We start from the raw sequence: 15,663 nt of genomic DNA on the forward strand, positions 1-15,663 counted from the left end.
AGCCACCTAATTTGACTCAGGTGTGTTGGTGCAGGGATACATGGAAAACCTGCTGGATTACGGCCCTCGTAGGACCGAATTGAGTAGCCCTGATCTAGTGTTTCAACATGATCTCATGGTGATATGTATAAATAGAAATTGTTGCCTCTTGCCCGGGTCATTATTGCTAGAACTGCTTCTCAGTTGACTAATCTGGTTAAATAAAGTTAATCATAAAAAACAGAAGCAAATCTGGACACTTTTCATGTGTCATCTATTCACATTTTAAGTTTTTGGTGAAGTGATGCAGCCTTTATGCCTACTGTACACGCCTGTGGGGGCAGTCTGTGATCTGGGGTTGCTGCAGTTGGTCTGGTCTAGGTTCAGGTCTAGGTTCAGGTCTGGGTTCAGGAACATTATGTGTTAAAAGAATGAGGTCAGCTGATACCTGAATATACTGAATGAGCAGGTTATTCCATCTTCCCTGATGGCACGGCCATATTTTAAGATGACAATGCAGGATTCATGGGGCTCAGACTGTAAAAGAGTGGTTCAGGGAACAGGAGACATTGTTTTCACTGATGGATTGTTCACCATAAAGTCCAGACCTGAACCCCGTGGAGAATCTTTGGGCTGAGCTTAAAAAAATAATGCAAACTTGATGTTGTGACATTTCAGAAGCTTACCAAAACAATGCCACAGCAAATGATTTTATAATCAAAGCAAAAGGCAGTCCAATGAAAGATCAGTGTATGACCTTCTTTTATGAACAGGTTAGGAAAAAATGATAAAGAGGAAAGTGAATACTGTTTTAGTTTGATTAAAGCAGACAATCTTTAAATAAGCAGTAATATGAGATGAAGAGAGCGTGTCCACACTGATGCAGGTATCAGCGGGGGCTCGGTTGTGTAAGATCACTGTGTTGCATCGTCTCCCTGCCAAAACCCGCCCTCAGTCATCTTTCTGTGCACATATGTCCTCCTCACTCCTCTGTTTATTCCCAGTCACATGGTTCACTGCATTTTCTGAGAGTGCTGCTGAACAGGAAAGATGAGCTAAAACGTTAAAACGTCAGGACAGCTGCTGCGCTGACGGAAAAATCCTGAACTTCTCTGATGGCTGGAACAGCAAAGCAGCACTGAGAAAACTTCATGAAGACACCATTTGTCACCTCTCTATGAATGTCCCTGAGGCCCTTATGAAGCATCTTCATCTGGACAATATAAAAAGGTTGCTAAGCAACTGTCACCTGGCAGCAGGCTTTTTCCCTCCAATTTAAAGACCAAACATCCCAAGAGGAGCCAGAATCTCATAGAAGAATCTGCTAATTGTGTGTCCACACAAATGAGATGATCTTTCTCATCATGTTATTTAAGCTACTGCTGAGCACAATTTTAGCATCTAGTGACACAAGTTTTCAAATTCCACATCTTTAGGTTTCATCTCCTAAATTCAACTGCAGGAACTTTTCTCAGACTTTCAGTCTTTCCCTACTTTTAGGTGAAGCTTGGGGCTCCAAACATATCTAATTGTCTGGCTTGTCTCAGCATCTTATTTACACTTCTATGTCTTTGGTGTTTAATTTCTACCACAGCTAGTAAATTCTGTTAACTTTAGGGCCCAGTTCTCCTTTTTTGTTCGTGCATATAACAGATCGGTCCAATGTTTGACAGGAAGATGCTTCATCAGAACTTTAGGACAAATATGAAAATAAAAATAAAAAAACTTTATTAATCCCAGAGGGTAAGTGCATTCCTGTAGAAGGTTGCTGTTTTAAACAAAATAATAATAATTAAATAGAAGATAACGGCTTGTCCAGCAGAGTGATGGCTGCTGGCAGGAATGATCTCTTGTTTCTTTCTTGCATTGGACTTGTTGAAGCCTCTGACTGAACACACTTTATTTTTTTTTCTCCGTCTTGTGTAGACGATGTGAAGAATCATCCATTATTTTCATTATTTTCAATTTATTAGGCTCTCAAAAGCAAAGTGGTGATGGTGATGTTTTTATGATGAAATGTGATAAATAAACCTGTTATCATGGATCATTGTGGATTTACCAGATAGAGTCTCTGAATAAAACTACATTTAGTGGCTGGATGTATGGAAACATTTCTGGACCATAATTCAAATTAAAATAGATTAACAGAAATGCTTTTTGATTTTCAGAAAATATCTGCATTTTTTAATAAAATGAATTAAACTGCATTATTATTTTCTTCTTCAAGACTGCTCATACTGTACCTTAATTAAAATGGTAGAGAAAATGACATTTATGATTTCATTTGTTAAAAGGCGTCCCAGAAAATATGTAAAAAAATTCAATTTGAAATGTCAGATTTGAAAATAAAACACATTAGCAGAATGCTTTTTCATTTCAAGGTCATTGCTGCGTTAATTGACTAATAAATAAAATTAACAACAGATTATCCAAACTGTATTCTCATTTTCTTCTTCAAGACGGTTCAATTTATGACACAACTAAAAAGAAAAAAAGAGATTTTTTTTGTTTTCATGCAAAAAAAGAGTCCATAATTCAGTTAGACTTTGCAATCCCAAGCGGCGCAGGAGAGCGACGTCAGTGGTGATTCCTCTCAGCCGGTGGAGAGAGACTCAGCCACGGATTCGTCACACTCAGCTCTACACAAACGCCAACGGTGCACCGTAAGTCTTGTTTTCTAACAATTGCCAATTAGCAACACCCAGGCTAATAACGTAGCAAAGTCAGGTCTGCTGGAGCGGGAGCCCATTAACAACAACATGGCCATGATGGACCACCACCGAATGAAAAATCCTTACACCTTCTCCATCATTCAACACGCCAACTAAGAACATTTGGTAGCTCGAAGATGAAGACTGATCTGCCATTCCTGTGTACTTTCACCATGTTTGCTTGCAGCACACTTCATGAAATTGGACTTTTTCAAAAATATTAACTGTGAAATGTCAACGTTTTGCAATTGAACTGATCCCAGATGTTTAATCATTTTCATATTTGATACACTAAGCAGCATTTTAGGAAATGACAAATGAAATATTTATGCCCCAGATGTGGTTAAGAGTATTAGTTCCTGTGTCTGGAACATTAAGTTGTCCTTTTCATTTTTTGTATAATGCTTATACACTAACCTGACACGGCCTATTTGTGAGAAGGCTGGTTTTATGCTCAGGTGGGTAAGTGGCTGTGGACAACATGGTTTTGTAAAAGTTGTGAAACCTTCATCAGGCAAGGCAAGTCTATTTGTGTAGCACAGGGTGATTCAAAGTGCTTTACAGAAAATAAGAAGCATAATTTAACATGACTTTGTTCAGAGCATCTCAGTGTTGTGGTGCAGTCTAAAACCTGACTGGAAGGTCTAAAACCTAAAACCTGTGTGGAAGGTTTAAAACCTGACTGGAAGGTCTAAAACCTAAAACCTGACTGGAAGGTCTAAAACCTGACTGGAAGGTCTAAAACCTAAAACCTGACTGGAAGGTCTAAAACCTAAAACCTGACTGGAAGGTCTAAAACCTAAAACCTGACTGGAAGGTTTAAAACCTGACTGGAAGGTCTAAAACCTAAAACCTGACTGGAAGGTTTAAAACCTGACTGGAAGGTCTAAAACCTGACTGGAAGGTCTAAAACCTAAAACCTGACTGGAAGGTTTAAAACCTGACTGGAAGGGCTAAAACCTAAAACCTGACTGGAAGGTCTAAAACCTGACTGGAAGGTTAAAAACCTGACTGGAAGGTCTAAAACCTAAAACCTGACTGGAAGGTTTAAAACCTGACTGGAAGGTCTAAAACCTAAAACCTGATTGGAAGGTCTAAAACCTGACTGGAAGGGCTAAAACCTGACTGGTAAGGTCTAAAACCTAAAACCTGACTGGAAGGTTTAAAACCTGACTGGAAGGTCTAAAACCTAAAACCTGACTCGAAGGTCTAAAACCTGACTGGAAGGTCTAAAACCTGACTGGAAGGTTTAAAACCTGACTGGAAGGTCTAAAACCTAAAACCTGACTGGAAGGTTTAAAACCTGACTGGAAGGTCTAAAACCTAAAACCTGACTGGAAGGTTTAAAACCTGACTGGAAGGTCTAAAACCTAAAGCCTGACTGGAAGGTCTAAAACCTGACTGGAAGGTCTAAAACCTAAAACTTGACTGGAAGGTTTAAAACCTGACTGGAAGGTCTAAAACCTAAAACCTGACTGGAAGGTTTAAAACCTGACTGGAAGGTCTAAAACCTAAAACCTGACTGGAAGGTTTAAAACCTGACTGGAAGGTCTAAAACCTAAAGCCTGACTGGAAGGTCTAAAACCTGACTGGAAGGTCTAAAACCTAAAACCTGACTGGAAGGTTTAAAACCTGACTGGAAGGTCTAAAACCTAAAACCTGACTGGAAGGTCTAAAACCTGACTGGAAGGTTTAAAACCTGACTGGAAGGTCTAAAACCTAAAACCTGACTGGAAGGTTTAAAACCTGACTGGAAGGTCTAAAACCTGACTGGAAGGTCTAAAACCTAAAACCTGACTGGAAAGTTTAAAACCTGACTGGAAGGTCTAAAACCTAAAGCCTGACTGGAAGGTTTAAAACCTGACTGGAAGGTCTAAAACCTAAAACCTGACTGGAAGGTCTAAAACCTGACTGGAAGGTTTAAAACCTGACTGGAAGGTCTAAAACCTAAAACCTGACTGGAAGGTCTAAAACCTGACTGGAAGGTCTAAAACCTGACTGGAAGGTCTAAAACCTAAACCTGACTGGAAGGTCTAAAACCTGACTGGAAGGTCTAAAACCTGACTGGAAGGTTTAAAACCTGACTGGAAGGTCTAAAACCTAAAGCCTGACTGGAAGGTTTAAAACCTGACTGGAAGGTCTAAAACCTAAAACCTGACTGGAAGGTCTAAAACCTGACTGGAAGGTTTAAAACCTGACTGGAAGGTCTAAAACCTAAAACCTGACTGGAAGGTCTAAAACCTGACTGGAAGGTCTAAAACCTAAACCTGACTGGAAGGTCTAAAACCTAAACCTGACTGGAAGGTCTAAAACCTGACTGGAAGGTTTAAAACCTGACTGGAAGGTCTAAAACCTAAAGCCTGACTGGAAGGTTTAAAACCTGACTGGAAGGTCTAAAACCTAAAACCTGACTGGAAGGTCTAAAACCTGACTGGAAGGTCTAAAACCTAAAACCTGACTGGAAGGTTTAAAACCTGACTGGAAGGTCTAAAACCTGACTGGAAGGTCTAAAACCTAAAACCTGACTGGAAGGTCTAAAACCTAAAACCTGACTGGAAGGTTTAAAACCTGACTGGAAGGTCTAAAACCTAAAACCTGACTGGAAGGTTTAAAACCTGACTGGAAGGTCTAAAACCTAAAACCTGACTGGAAGGGCTAAAACCTGACTGGAAGGTTTAAAACCTGACTGGAAGGTCTAAAACCTAAAACCTGACTGGAAGGTGTAAAACCTGACTGGAAGGTCTAAAACCTAAAACCTGACTGGAAGGTCTAAAACCTGACTGGAAGGTCTAAAACCTGACTGGAAGGTTTAAAACCTGACTGGAAGGTCTAAAACCTAAAACCTGACTGGAAGGTTTAAAACCTGACTGGAAGGTCTAAAACCTAAAACCTGACTGAAAGGTTTAAAACCTGACTGGAAGGTCTAAAACCTAAAACCTGACTGGAAGGTCTAAAACCTGACTGGAAGGTCTAAAACCTAAAACTTGACTGGAAGGTTTAAAACCTGACTGGAAGGTCTAAAACCTAAAACCTGACTGGAAGGTTTAAAACCTGACTGGAAGGTCTAAAACCTAAAACCTGACTGGAAGGTTTAAAACCTGACTGGAAGGTCTAAAACCCAAAGCCTGACTGGAAGGTCTAAAACCTGACTGGAAGGTCTAAAACCTAAAACCTGACTGGAAGGTTTAAAACCTGACTGGAAGGTCTAAAACCTAAAACCTGACTGGAAGGTCTAAAACCTGACTGGAAGGTTTAAAACCTGACTGGAAGGTCTAAAACCTAAAACCTGACTGGAAGGTTTAAAACCTGACTGGAAGGTCTAAAACCTGACTGGAAGGTCTAAAACCTAAAACCTGACTGGAAGGTCTAAAACCTGACTGGAAGGTTTAAAACCTGACTGGAAGGTCTAAAACCTAAAGCCTGACTGGAAGGTTTAAAACCTGACTGGAAGGTCTAAAACCTAAAACCTGACTGGAAGGTCTAAAACCTGACTGGAAGGTTTAAAACCTGACTGGAAGGTCTAAAACCTAAAACCTGACTGGAAGGTCTAAAACCTGACTGGAAGGTCTAAAACCTGACTGGAAGGTCTAAAACCTAAACCTGACTGGAAGGTCTAAAACCTGACTGGAAGGTCTAAAACCTGACTGGAAGGTTTAAAACCTGACTGGAAGGTCTAAAACCTAAAGCCTGACTGGAAGGTTTAAAACCTGACCGGAAGGTCTAAAACCTAAAACCTGACTGGAAGGTCTAAAACCTGACTGGAAGGTTTAAAACCTGACTGGAAGGTCTAAAACCTAAAACCTGACTGGAAGGTCTAAAACCTGACTGGAAGGTCTAAAACCTAAACCTGACTGGAAGGTCTAAAACCTAAACCTGACTGGAAGGTCTAAAACCTGACTGGAAGGTTTAAAACCTGACTGGAAGGTCTAAAACCTAAAGCCTGACTGGAAGGTTTAAAACCTGACTGGAAGGTCTAAAACCTAAAACCTGACTGGAAGGTCTAAAACCTGACTGGAAGGTCTAAAACCTAAAACCTGACTGGAAGGTTTAAAACCTGACTGGAAGGTCTAAAACCTGACTGGAAGGTCTAAAACCTAAAACCTGACTGGAAGGTCTAAAACCTAAACCTGACTGGAAGGTCTAAAACCTGACTGGAAGGTCTAAAACCTGACTGGAAGGTCTAAAACCTAAAACCTGACTGGAAGGTCTAAAACCTGACTGGAAGGTCTAAAACCTGACTGGAAGGTCTAAAACCTAAAACCTGACTGGAAGGTCTAAAACCTAAAACCTGACTGGAAGGTTTAAAACCTGACTGGAAGGTCTAAAACCTAAAACCTGACTGGAAGGTCTAAAACCTAAAACCTGACTGGAAGGTTTAAAACCTGACTGGAAGGTCTAAAACCTAAAACCTGACTGGAAGGTTTAAAACCTGACTGGAAGGTCTAAAACCTGACTGGAAGGTCTAAAACCTAAAACCTGACTGGAAGGTCTAAAACCTAAAACCTGACTGGAAGGTTTAAAACCTGACTGGAAGGTCTAAAACCTGACTGGAAGGTCTAAAACCTAAAACCTGACTGGAAGGTTTAAAACCTGACTGGAAGGTCTAAAACCTAAAACCTGACTGGAAGGTCTAAAACCTGACTGGAAGGTTAAAAACCTGACTGGAAGGTCTAAAACCTAAAACCTGACTGGAAGGTTTAAAACCTGACTGGAAGGTCTAAAACCTAAAACCTGATTGGAAGGTCTAAAACCTGACTGGAAGGGCTAAAACCTGACTGGTAAGGTCTAAAACCTAAAACCTGACTGGAAGGTTTAAAACCTGACTGGAAGGTCTAAAACCTAAAACCTGACTGGAAGGTCTAAAACCTGACTGGAAGGTCTAAAACCTGACTGGAAGGTTTAAAACCTGACTGGAAGGTCTAAAACCTAAAACCTGACTGGAAGGTTTAAAACCTGACTGGAAGGTCTAAAACCTAAAACCTGACTGGAAGGTTTAAAACCTGACTGGAAGGTCTAAAACCTAAAACCTGACTGGAAGGTCTAAAACCTGACTGGAAGGTCTAAAACCTAAAACTTGACTGGAAGGTTTAAAACCTGACTGGAAGGTCTAAAACCTAAAACCTGACTGGAAGGTTTAAAACCTGACTGGAAGGTCTAAAACCTAAAACCTGACTGGAAGGTTTAAAACCTGACTGGAAGGTCTAAAACCTAAAGCCTGACTGGAAGGTCTAAAACCTGACTGGAAGGTCTAAAACCTAAAACCTGACTGGAAGGTTTAAAACCTGACTGGAAGGTCTAAAACCTAAAACCTGACTGGAAGGTCTAAAACCTGACTGGAAGGTTTAAAACCTGACTGGAAGGTCTAAAACCTAAATCCTGACTGGAAGGTTTAAAACCTGACTGGAAGGTCTAAAACCTGACTGGAAGGTCTAAAACCTAAAACCTGACTGGAAGGTCTAAAACCTGACTGGAAGGTTTAAAACCTGACTGGAAGGTCTAAAACCTAAAGCCTGACTGGAAGGTTTAAAACCTGACTGGAAGGTCTAAAACCTAAAACCTGACTGGAAGGTCTAAAACCTGACTGGAAGGTTTAAAACCTGACTGGAAGGTCTAAAACCTAAAACCTGACTGGAAGGTCTAAAACCTGACTGGAAGGTCTAAAACCTGACTGGAAGGTCTAAAACCTAAACCTGACTGGAAGGTCTAAAACCTGACTGGAAGGTCTAAAACCTGACTGGAAGGTTTAAAACCTGACTGGAAGGTCTAAAACCTAAAGCCTGACTGGAAGGTTTAAAACCTGACTGGAAGGTCTAAAACCTAAAACCTGACTGGAAGGTCTAAAACCTGACTGGAAGGTTTAAAACCTGACTGGAAGGTCTAAAACCTAAAACCTGACTGGAAGGTCTAAAACCTGACTGGAAGGTCTAAAACCTAAACCTGACTGGAAGGTCTAAAACCTAAACCTGACTGGAAGGTCTAAAACCTGACTGGAAGGTTTAAAACCTGACTGGAAGGTCTAAAACCTAAAGCCTGACTGGAAGGTTTAAAACCTGACTGGAAGGTCTAAAACCTAAAACCTGACTGGAAGGTCTAAAACCTGACTGGAAGGTCTAAAACCTAAAACCTGACTGGAAGGTTTAAAACCTGACTGGAAGGTCTAAAACCTGACTGGAAGGTCTAAAACCTAAAACCTGACTGGAAGGTCTAAAACCTGACTGGAAGGTTTAAAACCTGACTGGAAGGTCTAAAACCTAAAACCTGACTGGAAGGTTTAAAACCTGACTGGAAGGTCTAAAACCTAAAACCTGACTGGAAGGGCTAAAACCTGACTGGAAGGTTTAAAACCTGACTGGAAGGTCTAAAACCTAAAACCTGACTGGAAGGTGTAAAACCTGACTGGAAGGTCTAAAACCTGACTGGAAGACATCAAAAAGTTGTCTAATGTTAAAAAGTAATTTAGCTGGTGAAAAACGGCTTTTTCGATGATCTTACTTAGAAAGTAGATTTGAGATCGGCCTGTAGTTGTTCATTTGTGTCTTGTCTACACTGTCCCGTTTTAGCAACGGCTTGATTACAGCTGTTTTTAGAGGCTCTGGGAAGATGCCCAGTATCTGATAAGCAGATGGAGAATTGTTTTGTTCTAAGAAAATAAAAAAAGGAAAAAAGGTAAAAACAAACAAAACAAAATAATAAAACCAACATAGCAACGTCAGCTAATGTTAGCTGGGGTTAGCAATGATTTTTGAAAAACCTATCAAATATAAAGGCACCTTGTTTGCTAATTTTATAACTGAAGCATGTGTATAGCTTACTGATTTTGTTTGCAGTGTATACATTCTTAATGTATTTACATACGTTATGTTTACAAGGTGTTGGGAGGCATTGCTAGTAAAGAAGCTGGGGAAGACTTCACTGCTCTGGAGGCTAAACCCTGAACTTCACCGCTCTGAGTGTCAGACTTTGTCAGCCATCATCAGGAAAACGATTCCAGACTCTGTTCATTTGAATTATGGTCCAGAAACACTTCCTTAGGATTGTAAACCTCCTGGACGGGATATAAATGCCTGAAAAACTAAAGTAGATCACTGAAAGGGTAAGCTATCATCACAATTCACCCCACAGAGTTACACCCTACCGTTCCTGACAAATTGTTGACAATGTAAGTCATTATGACACTGATTAATCTCAAGGGATTACAGGATATCATTATACTTAATCTAAAATAATTAATTCTGATTAAATTCCGATTAAAATTAAATGACATGAAAATGATCTGTAAAATATGCGTAGAGCCATAAAGGAGCTTTTCTGTTTCGCTATCACTTGCCATGCATGACGCTTTGCCAGGAATGAATCTGCTCAGTACTTCATATTTGTAATTATAAGAAACTTTAAAATATTGTCTTTTAATGTCACCAGACTGGGTCCATAGAAAGAAAGTAAAAAGGGAGTAAAAGTAAATGTAATATGAACCAGGAATTTCTCTCATGAAGGCATGTAAAAACAAAACTCTAATGTTCAGCTAACATACATTTGTAACGACCATGATGCCTGGAGAGGCTGTTTTTCTTTGTACTCCAGCATTGTTTCATTTTAACAAGCATTTGTTTGCCCCCTGATGATAACTGGAGCCATTTTTATTTTTAAAATTTGTATAACATGGCATTTTGTAATTGATTACAATGGTAGATCTTTCAGCAACTTTTAAAGTGTCAAACGTGCTGAAGGAAATCTAAACTGGTTGTTGGTCGTGTTATTCTCACCACTCCGATAGAGAAGTAGTTGTTGACGATGCTGTAAGGCACGGGGTCGCCCTTCTCCTCCTTGTCGTCAGGGACGATGTCGATGTTCCAGCGGTCCAGCACCACCTCGGTGCTGTGCTCGATGTCTCGGAGGACTTTCAGCAAGCTGCCCCCCTCATAACCTGAAGAAAATACACGGACATACACATATGCATTATTCCCAATAAAGTAAATTCTTGATATGTTGAAATATTTTCTTGTGTTTCCAGCCTCCAGTGGTCACTCAGGAGGCAGCAGCCATTGTTTGCATTCATGTGATGTCACATCTACGTTATTAGTCACGTTATTAGTCAACTTGCCTCATTGTACTGTGCTCAACTATTGGCTATTATTCTTTTTATGAATAAATTTATATGAACACAACTATTATAAACAATATGGACTAATGTGGATTATATAATGGATTTGTTCTAACTGGAATATACCTAGACTAGAATAAATAATGATTAATTTAATGAATTAATACGTTTTACTTTATTAATCCTGATAGGGAAATTCAGCTCTAGATGTAGCAGAAAGCAGTGGGTTGCCATGTTTTAGAGCCCGGGGAGCATTTGGGAGAGTTAAGTTAAATTGATTTATTAATAATGAGACAAATAAGTGGATTTAAAAATACACTACTCACAAAAAATTGAAATGTTCAACTTTCAAGTTAACTTTACTGAAAAAGTAAAAAGTGCAGGCTACACTGATGTTATATCATGAATGTAGGCATTTAAGTAAATCGTGTGATGGTAATTCCATCACTGGAAGGCCACCACACCCCCTGGGTGGCCCCCAGGGGGGCCTGGTCCTCCTGGGCATTGGACAGGGTCTTTGCTCCTACAAAGCCAATAATAATAACTACCGTGAGCTAATTATGTATTTGTTTTGTTTATGTTGCTGATGATTTTTTCTCCAGCTTGTCTGTCTTTTATAGGTGCTCCTGATGATTGCAGCTTTGGCTTTCTTGCCTGTTTCCTTCCAGGTGGAAAGTTGCCTGGATTTAGACTGAACAGCTGATGCTTTTGTTTCTAGCTTTGTCTCTTTTGTCTACTCACCACCCTCCCACACCCCTTGTCAGGTCCAGCATTTATCTGTAAATTCAGTAACAGATTCATTAATTTCCCTGCAAAGGGATTAATAAAGTATTTTTCATTTCATTTTTCATTTCATTTCATTTCATTAAATATGAAGAATAATGCTTGAGCATAAAGTGCAGCCTTATATCCATAAAGCTCCCCTTGACAAAGCAAATTTGTTTGGCACAACACAGCAGCCAGACCATCATTCTGCTGTCATCATGATGCTGGAACGGGCAAGTTAAAAAGAGAAGGAAAGAGAAGCTAACAGTGGTGGGTGTACCACAACATAAAATATCAATAACTTGGCAGGCGTTAGGTGTCGTCTTACTCTGATGATGTCAAAATGTGAACATTACAATGAAGAAGACAGTTTAATTAAGTTGTAATTTGCCATTTAGTGGCTGATTCACTTTTCTTTCTGGTTATTCATTTTTCTAGAGAAGTTCTTCAATAAATACTGAAACATTGGGCAGTTGAACATTAATTAAGGTGGTTAGTTCAGGGTTCCTCATTAAGTGAGTGAGGAGGATTTTATGAAAAGATGTTGAGAAAAGTGGGAGCCTTTGGTTGGGATCAAATGGAGTTGAGTCAAGTCCTGTCAGAGTTTTCCGTGATCACTTGGTTAAAGGTTTGTAAATCACTTCGCTTTACTTGGTTTCTTCAGTACATGTGTGACTTATTCATTCACTTTATTTCCCACTTCTGTCTCTGGCGTCAGCACAAACCAGCAGTTGTTTGGCTGTAGGGTTCATTTTAATTTCACAGGATGAGCTTCAGGAAATGAAAACTAGCAAAAGGAAAGTGGGAGCTCTTATGCAGCTAATTAAAAAATGTAATATGCAAAGCTGTGGTACTTGAAATCCTTTGCCAACCATCGGCTGTTTGCTGAACTTTGTGCCAATTATCAGAACTGCTGTTTATGACTGATGGTTGTTACCTGGAGAACCAGCAGAGCACTTACTCAGGGTTATGAAGGATATTTTGTTAATAAGCTTCCTTGTCAATTAAGGTCACAGTAATCAATTTTTCTGGCAAAACTTTGGTTTAAATAAGGAGACATATGCTAGTAAGTTCATTGTATTCACTGAGAGAGTTTTTGTCTTTTTTGTGTTGACAGCTTGTTTCTGCTGCCCCCCAGTGGCCACAAAGACCTGCTACCACTGTTTTTATTTTTAAATGGTTAAACATATGGAGTATGGTGACAGGACAGAAAACACACACACACACACACACACACATACACACACACACACACACACACACACAGAGGTTTGAGCGACCCCTCACCTCCTCCCCAGCGTAAGCATCGTGCCAGGTCGTTTCCCGTGCCCAGGGGGAGGATGGCCACTGGGGGGTGCCTGGCGAAGTTGGCCTTATCTGTAAGGAAGACAAACTCAAATTATTACAGCTTTCCTTCATTTTTCCAGTGACTATGCTAGTTATGAAAAACTCAGTCGGGCATGGGCGGGGCCAAAGGAACCTGGAGCTCTACTGAAATCTGATTGGTTCCTGAATTAAAAAGCAGATAATGAACCTTTATCCAGTTTTCTGATTTGCGCTTTAAAAAATGGGAAAAAGTGAATAATGAGTGAATATTTGATTTAGTCTTTTCCATCTGAGAGAAGTCACATGACCAGGATTTTCTTTTTGCTTCGTGTGTTGACTATACATCTAAAACCTTTGAACTCATTTACATATAGAATAAAAACATTTCCTCACGTGGGCTTTAAGAAAATAAAACTGATTTCATGTGTTTTTGTTTCAACCTGTATCCGTAGATACCAAGTACCTGTCCAGGTATGTCCACCAACATTTAACTATTGTGTTTTTGTTCTCCTAGAAAGAGTTATTTATATTTACTTGCGTTGGGTCCACATACATGGCAGCTGCTGCTATTTTTACTTCGGTGTCTCTGAATGGACAAATAACTGTGAATCTTTAAAACAGCAGTACAGGCCTTGTTTGATTGGTATTAGAGAACCGTTCGAGATAGGTAATGTCTTAAAAAGATCTTAGAAGAAGACAGTTCACATGTACACAATGTTGTAGTCGGTACCAGTATTTTATCTTTGGTGCATTCATCGCTGCACCAGAGGCCACTGGAAATGTCTGGGAGAACTGTGGCCACCACCGTCCATTGTCCATTCACAGTTGTGCTATACCCATATTTACCACTAGATGTCAGTAGTTCTTACACACTGTACTTATAATCATTTTAACCTTGTTTTTAAAGTCAACAGCTTGTCCCTGTTTAGAGTTATTATTGTTATTATTATTAATATTATTTAACGCTTTAATTATATTACTTTTGGGTCAGATCAAAAGTGCTAAATCAAATCTAAAAGAATTTTTAAAAAGAAGTCAGTTAAGTTTTTCTTCAGGGTTTTTTTTTTTTTTTTTTTTTCATTTCAATGGAAAATAAAGTTCTGCAATGTACATCAAAAACCTATGATCTGATTGAGTAAATCTTATTTGGTCAAATCTCTAAACAAAGGACACTTTTTTGGCTCTGATGAATAGATTTTCAAAAATGATAAAAAAAAAATTAAATTTTTATTTAAATTTTAATGACTGAAAAAACAAAATGTTTGGATAAAACAAAAACACCATATAAAGTTATATAAAAATTAAACCTTTTAAGAACAGGTTTGTGCTGCAGGAACTTTCCTGTTATAATGTTGTGTTTTTTTCGCAGACGATAAAAGTCTGAGTACCTATACAGTCGAGGATCCAGCCAACGGTGCCGTCACCGCCACAAGCAAGCACCCGGAAATCAGGGACATCGTGGAAAAAGTTGAGCCTAGGCGGAGAAAAGATTCAGGAGATTTAACCAAATGTCCATCACAAGCAGGAAACTGCTTCTACAACAAGGTGCTGTCTAGAGGAAAACATTTCCACTCAAGGTTTCTTAATTCTAATGACAGCAAGTGTAAAGGAAGCTATTTACAGCTGATTAATCCGTTGAATGTGTTTCATAAGGGACTTTCTAATCTCTGAATGATCTAATGAAGAGTGAGCTGAAAGGCTGTCGGTTTGAACGGTGAGTGCCCTCGCCAGCTGTGCTCACGCCGCTCCTTTCCCCTGAAACCGTGGTCACAGAGTGGGCATCGAGTGGGAACTGAGTGCATGCCCTTCAAAGGGACCTTTAATGTGTGTTGGGACAAAGCTGTGGACAGAAGCTTTCATCTCTTACCGTCATTACACAACTGAACTCAGGACACACACCCCTCTCAGACTCTCCTGGTCCTGCACAGCAACCTCCACCACATCCACATGTTTAGAACGTACAGATTATTTTCTGGTAACAATCACTAAACCTGCATTTCTACTGAACTGCGAAGAAAATCTTTTAGATGTTTTGGGATTGTTTACAGCTGGTTTGGAGTGAGTAAATAAGTGTGATGTGGTCAGACAAATAGAGCCAGCAGCTTCTGTCGTACGTGGAGGCGGGTCTTCAAAGGAGTTGGCTTAGAAGCAGAAACAGCTGATTGATCATGTGATCAATCGCAGATACAACAAAGGCAATAAAACCTACAGTTGGGAAAAAACACACTAAAAATACTAAAGTGAAGAAAACCAAACCTCAGAATCCAGAAAACACAGACATACACCCAGCAGACTGAACGAACATGAAGGTGTTTCCTTCTTTAATCACGATCATTGTTATTTGATGTGAGAGCAGAATTTCTTGTTTTCACGCTCAAATATCATCTTGCTCTCTCTCCAAACTCTACTCTCACACTCAAAACGTCCCTTCTTGCTCTCAAATATATCGTCTTCCTTTCAAAACTCCGCTCCTCTTCTCATGTCTAGGGTTGCAGGTTCAAATCCCCTGCACTCAGACTTGGTCTCTTTCCCCCACACTCAGATCCTCTGCTCTCAGAACTTCTGCTCTTGGATATTTTTCCTCTCTCTTGGGTTGCTGAATGAGCTGTCTGTCAAATGTCCTCCAGCCAATGGAATACTGGATAAATGCTGACCGACCAAATAGTCCCCACCTTCTTCAGGGTGGGACCAGGCCCCCCAGATGACCCCCACCCCCAAATACCCCATCTCTCAGCTTGACCTGAACACTGCTTTGGACACAGTTGACCAGAACACCTTTTA

The 15,663-nt window shown here is 39.9% G+C and overlaps 1 protein-coding gene across 2 annotated transcripts in view; it reads right to left on the reverse strand.

Moving 5' to 3' along the window:
• LOC121650662 (diacylglycerol kinase beta) overlaps positions 1 to 15,663 on the reverse strand; it is a 155,832-nt gene that overhangs the window by 57,815 nt on the left and 82,354 nt on the right. For both annotated transcript variants that reach the window (XM_042002276.1, XM_042002275.1), the window contains 3 exons: positions 14,271 to 14,356; positions 12,844 to 12,933; positions 10,454 to 10,614 (listed from right to left, as the gene is read on the reverse strand). In XM_042002276.1, coding sequence (XP_041858210.1) covers positions 10,454 to 10,614; positions 12,844 to 12,933; positions 14,271 to 14,356 — 337 coding nt within the window. The remainder of the gene's footprint in view (positions 1 to 10,453; positions 10,615 to 12,843; positions 12,934 to 14,270; positions 14,357 to 15,663) is intronic.

The sequence above is a fragment of the Melanotaenia boesemani genome, chromosome 12, assembly GCF_017639745.1.
Source record: "Melanotaenia boesemani isolate fMelBoe1 chromosome 12, fMelBoe1.pri, whole genome shotgun sequence".
Taxonomy (NCBI): domain Eukaryota; kingdom Metazoa; phylum Chordata; class Actinopteri; order Atheriniformes; family Melanotaeniidae; genus Melanotaenia; species Melanotaenia boesemani.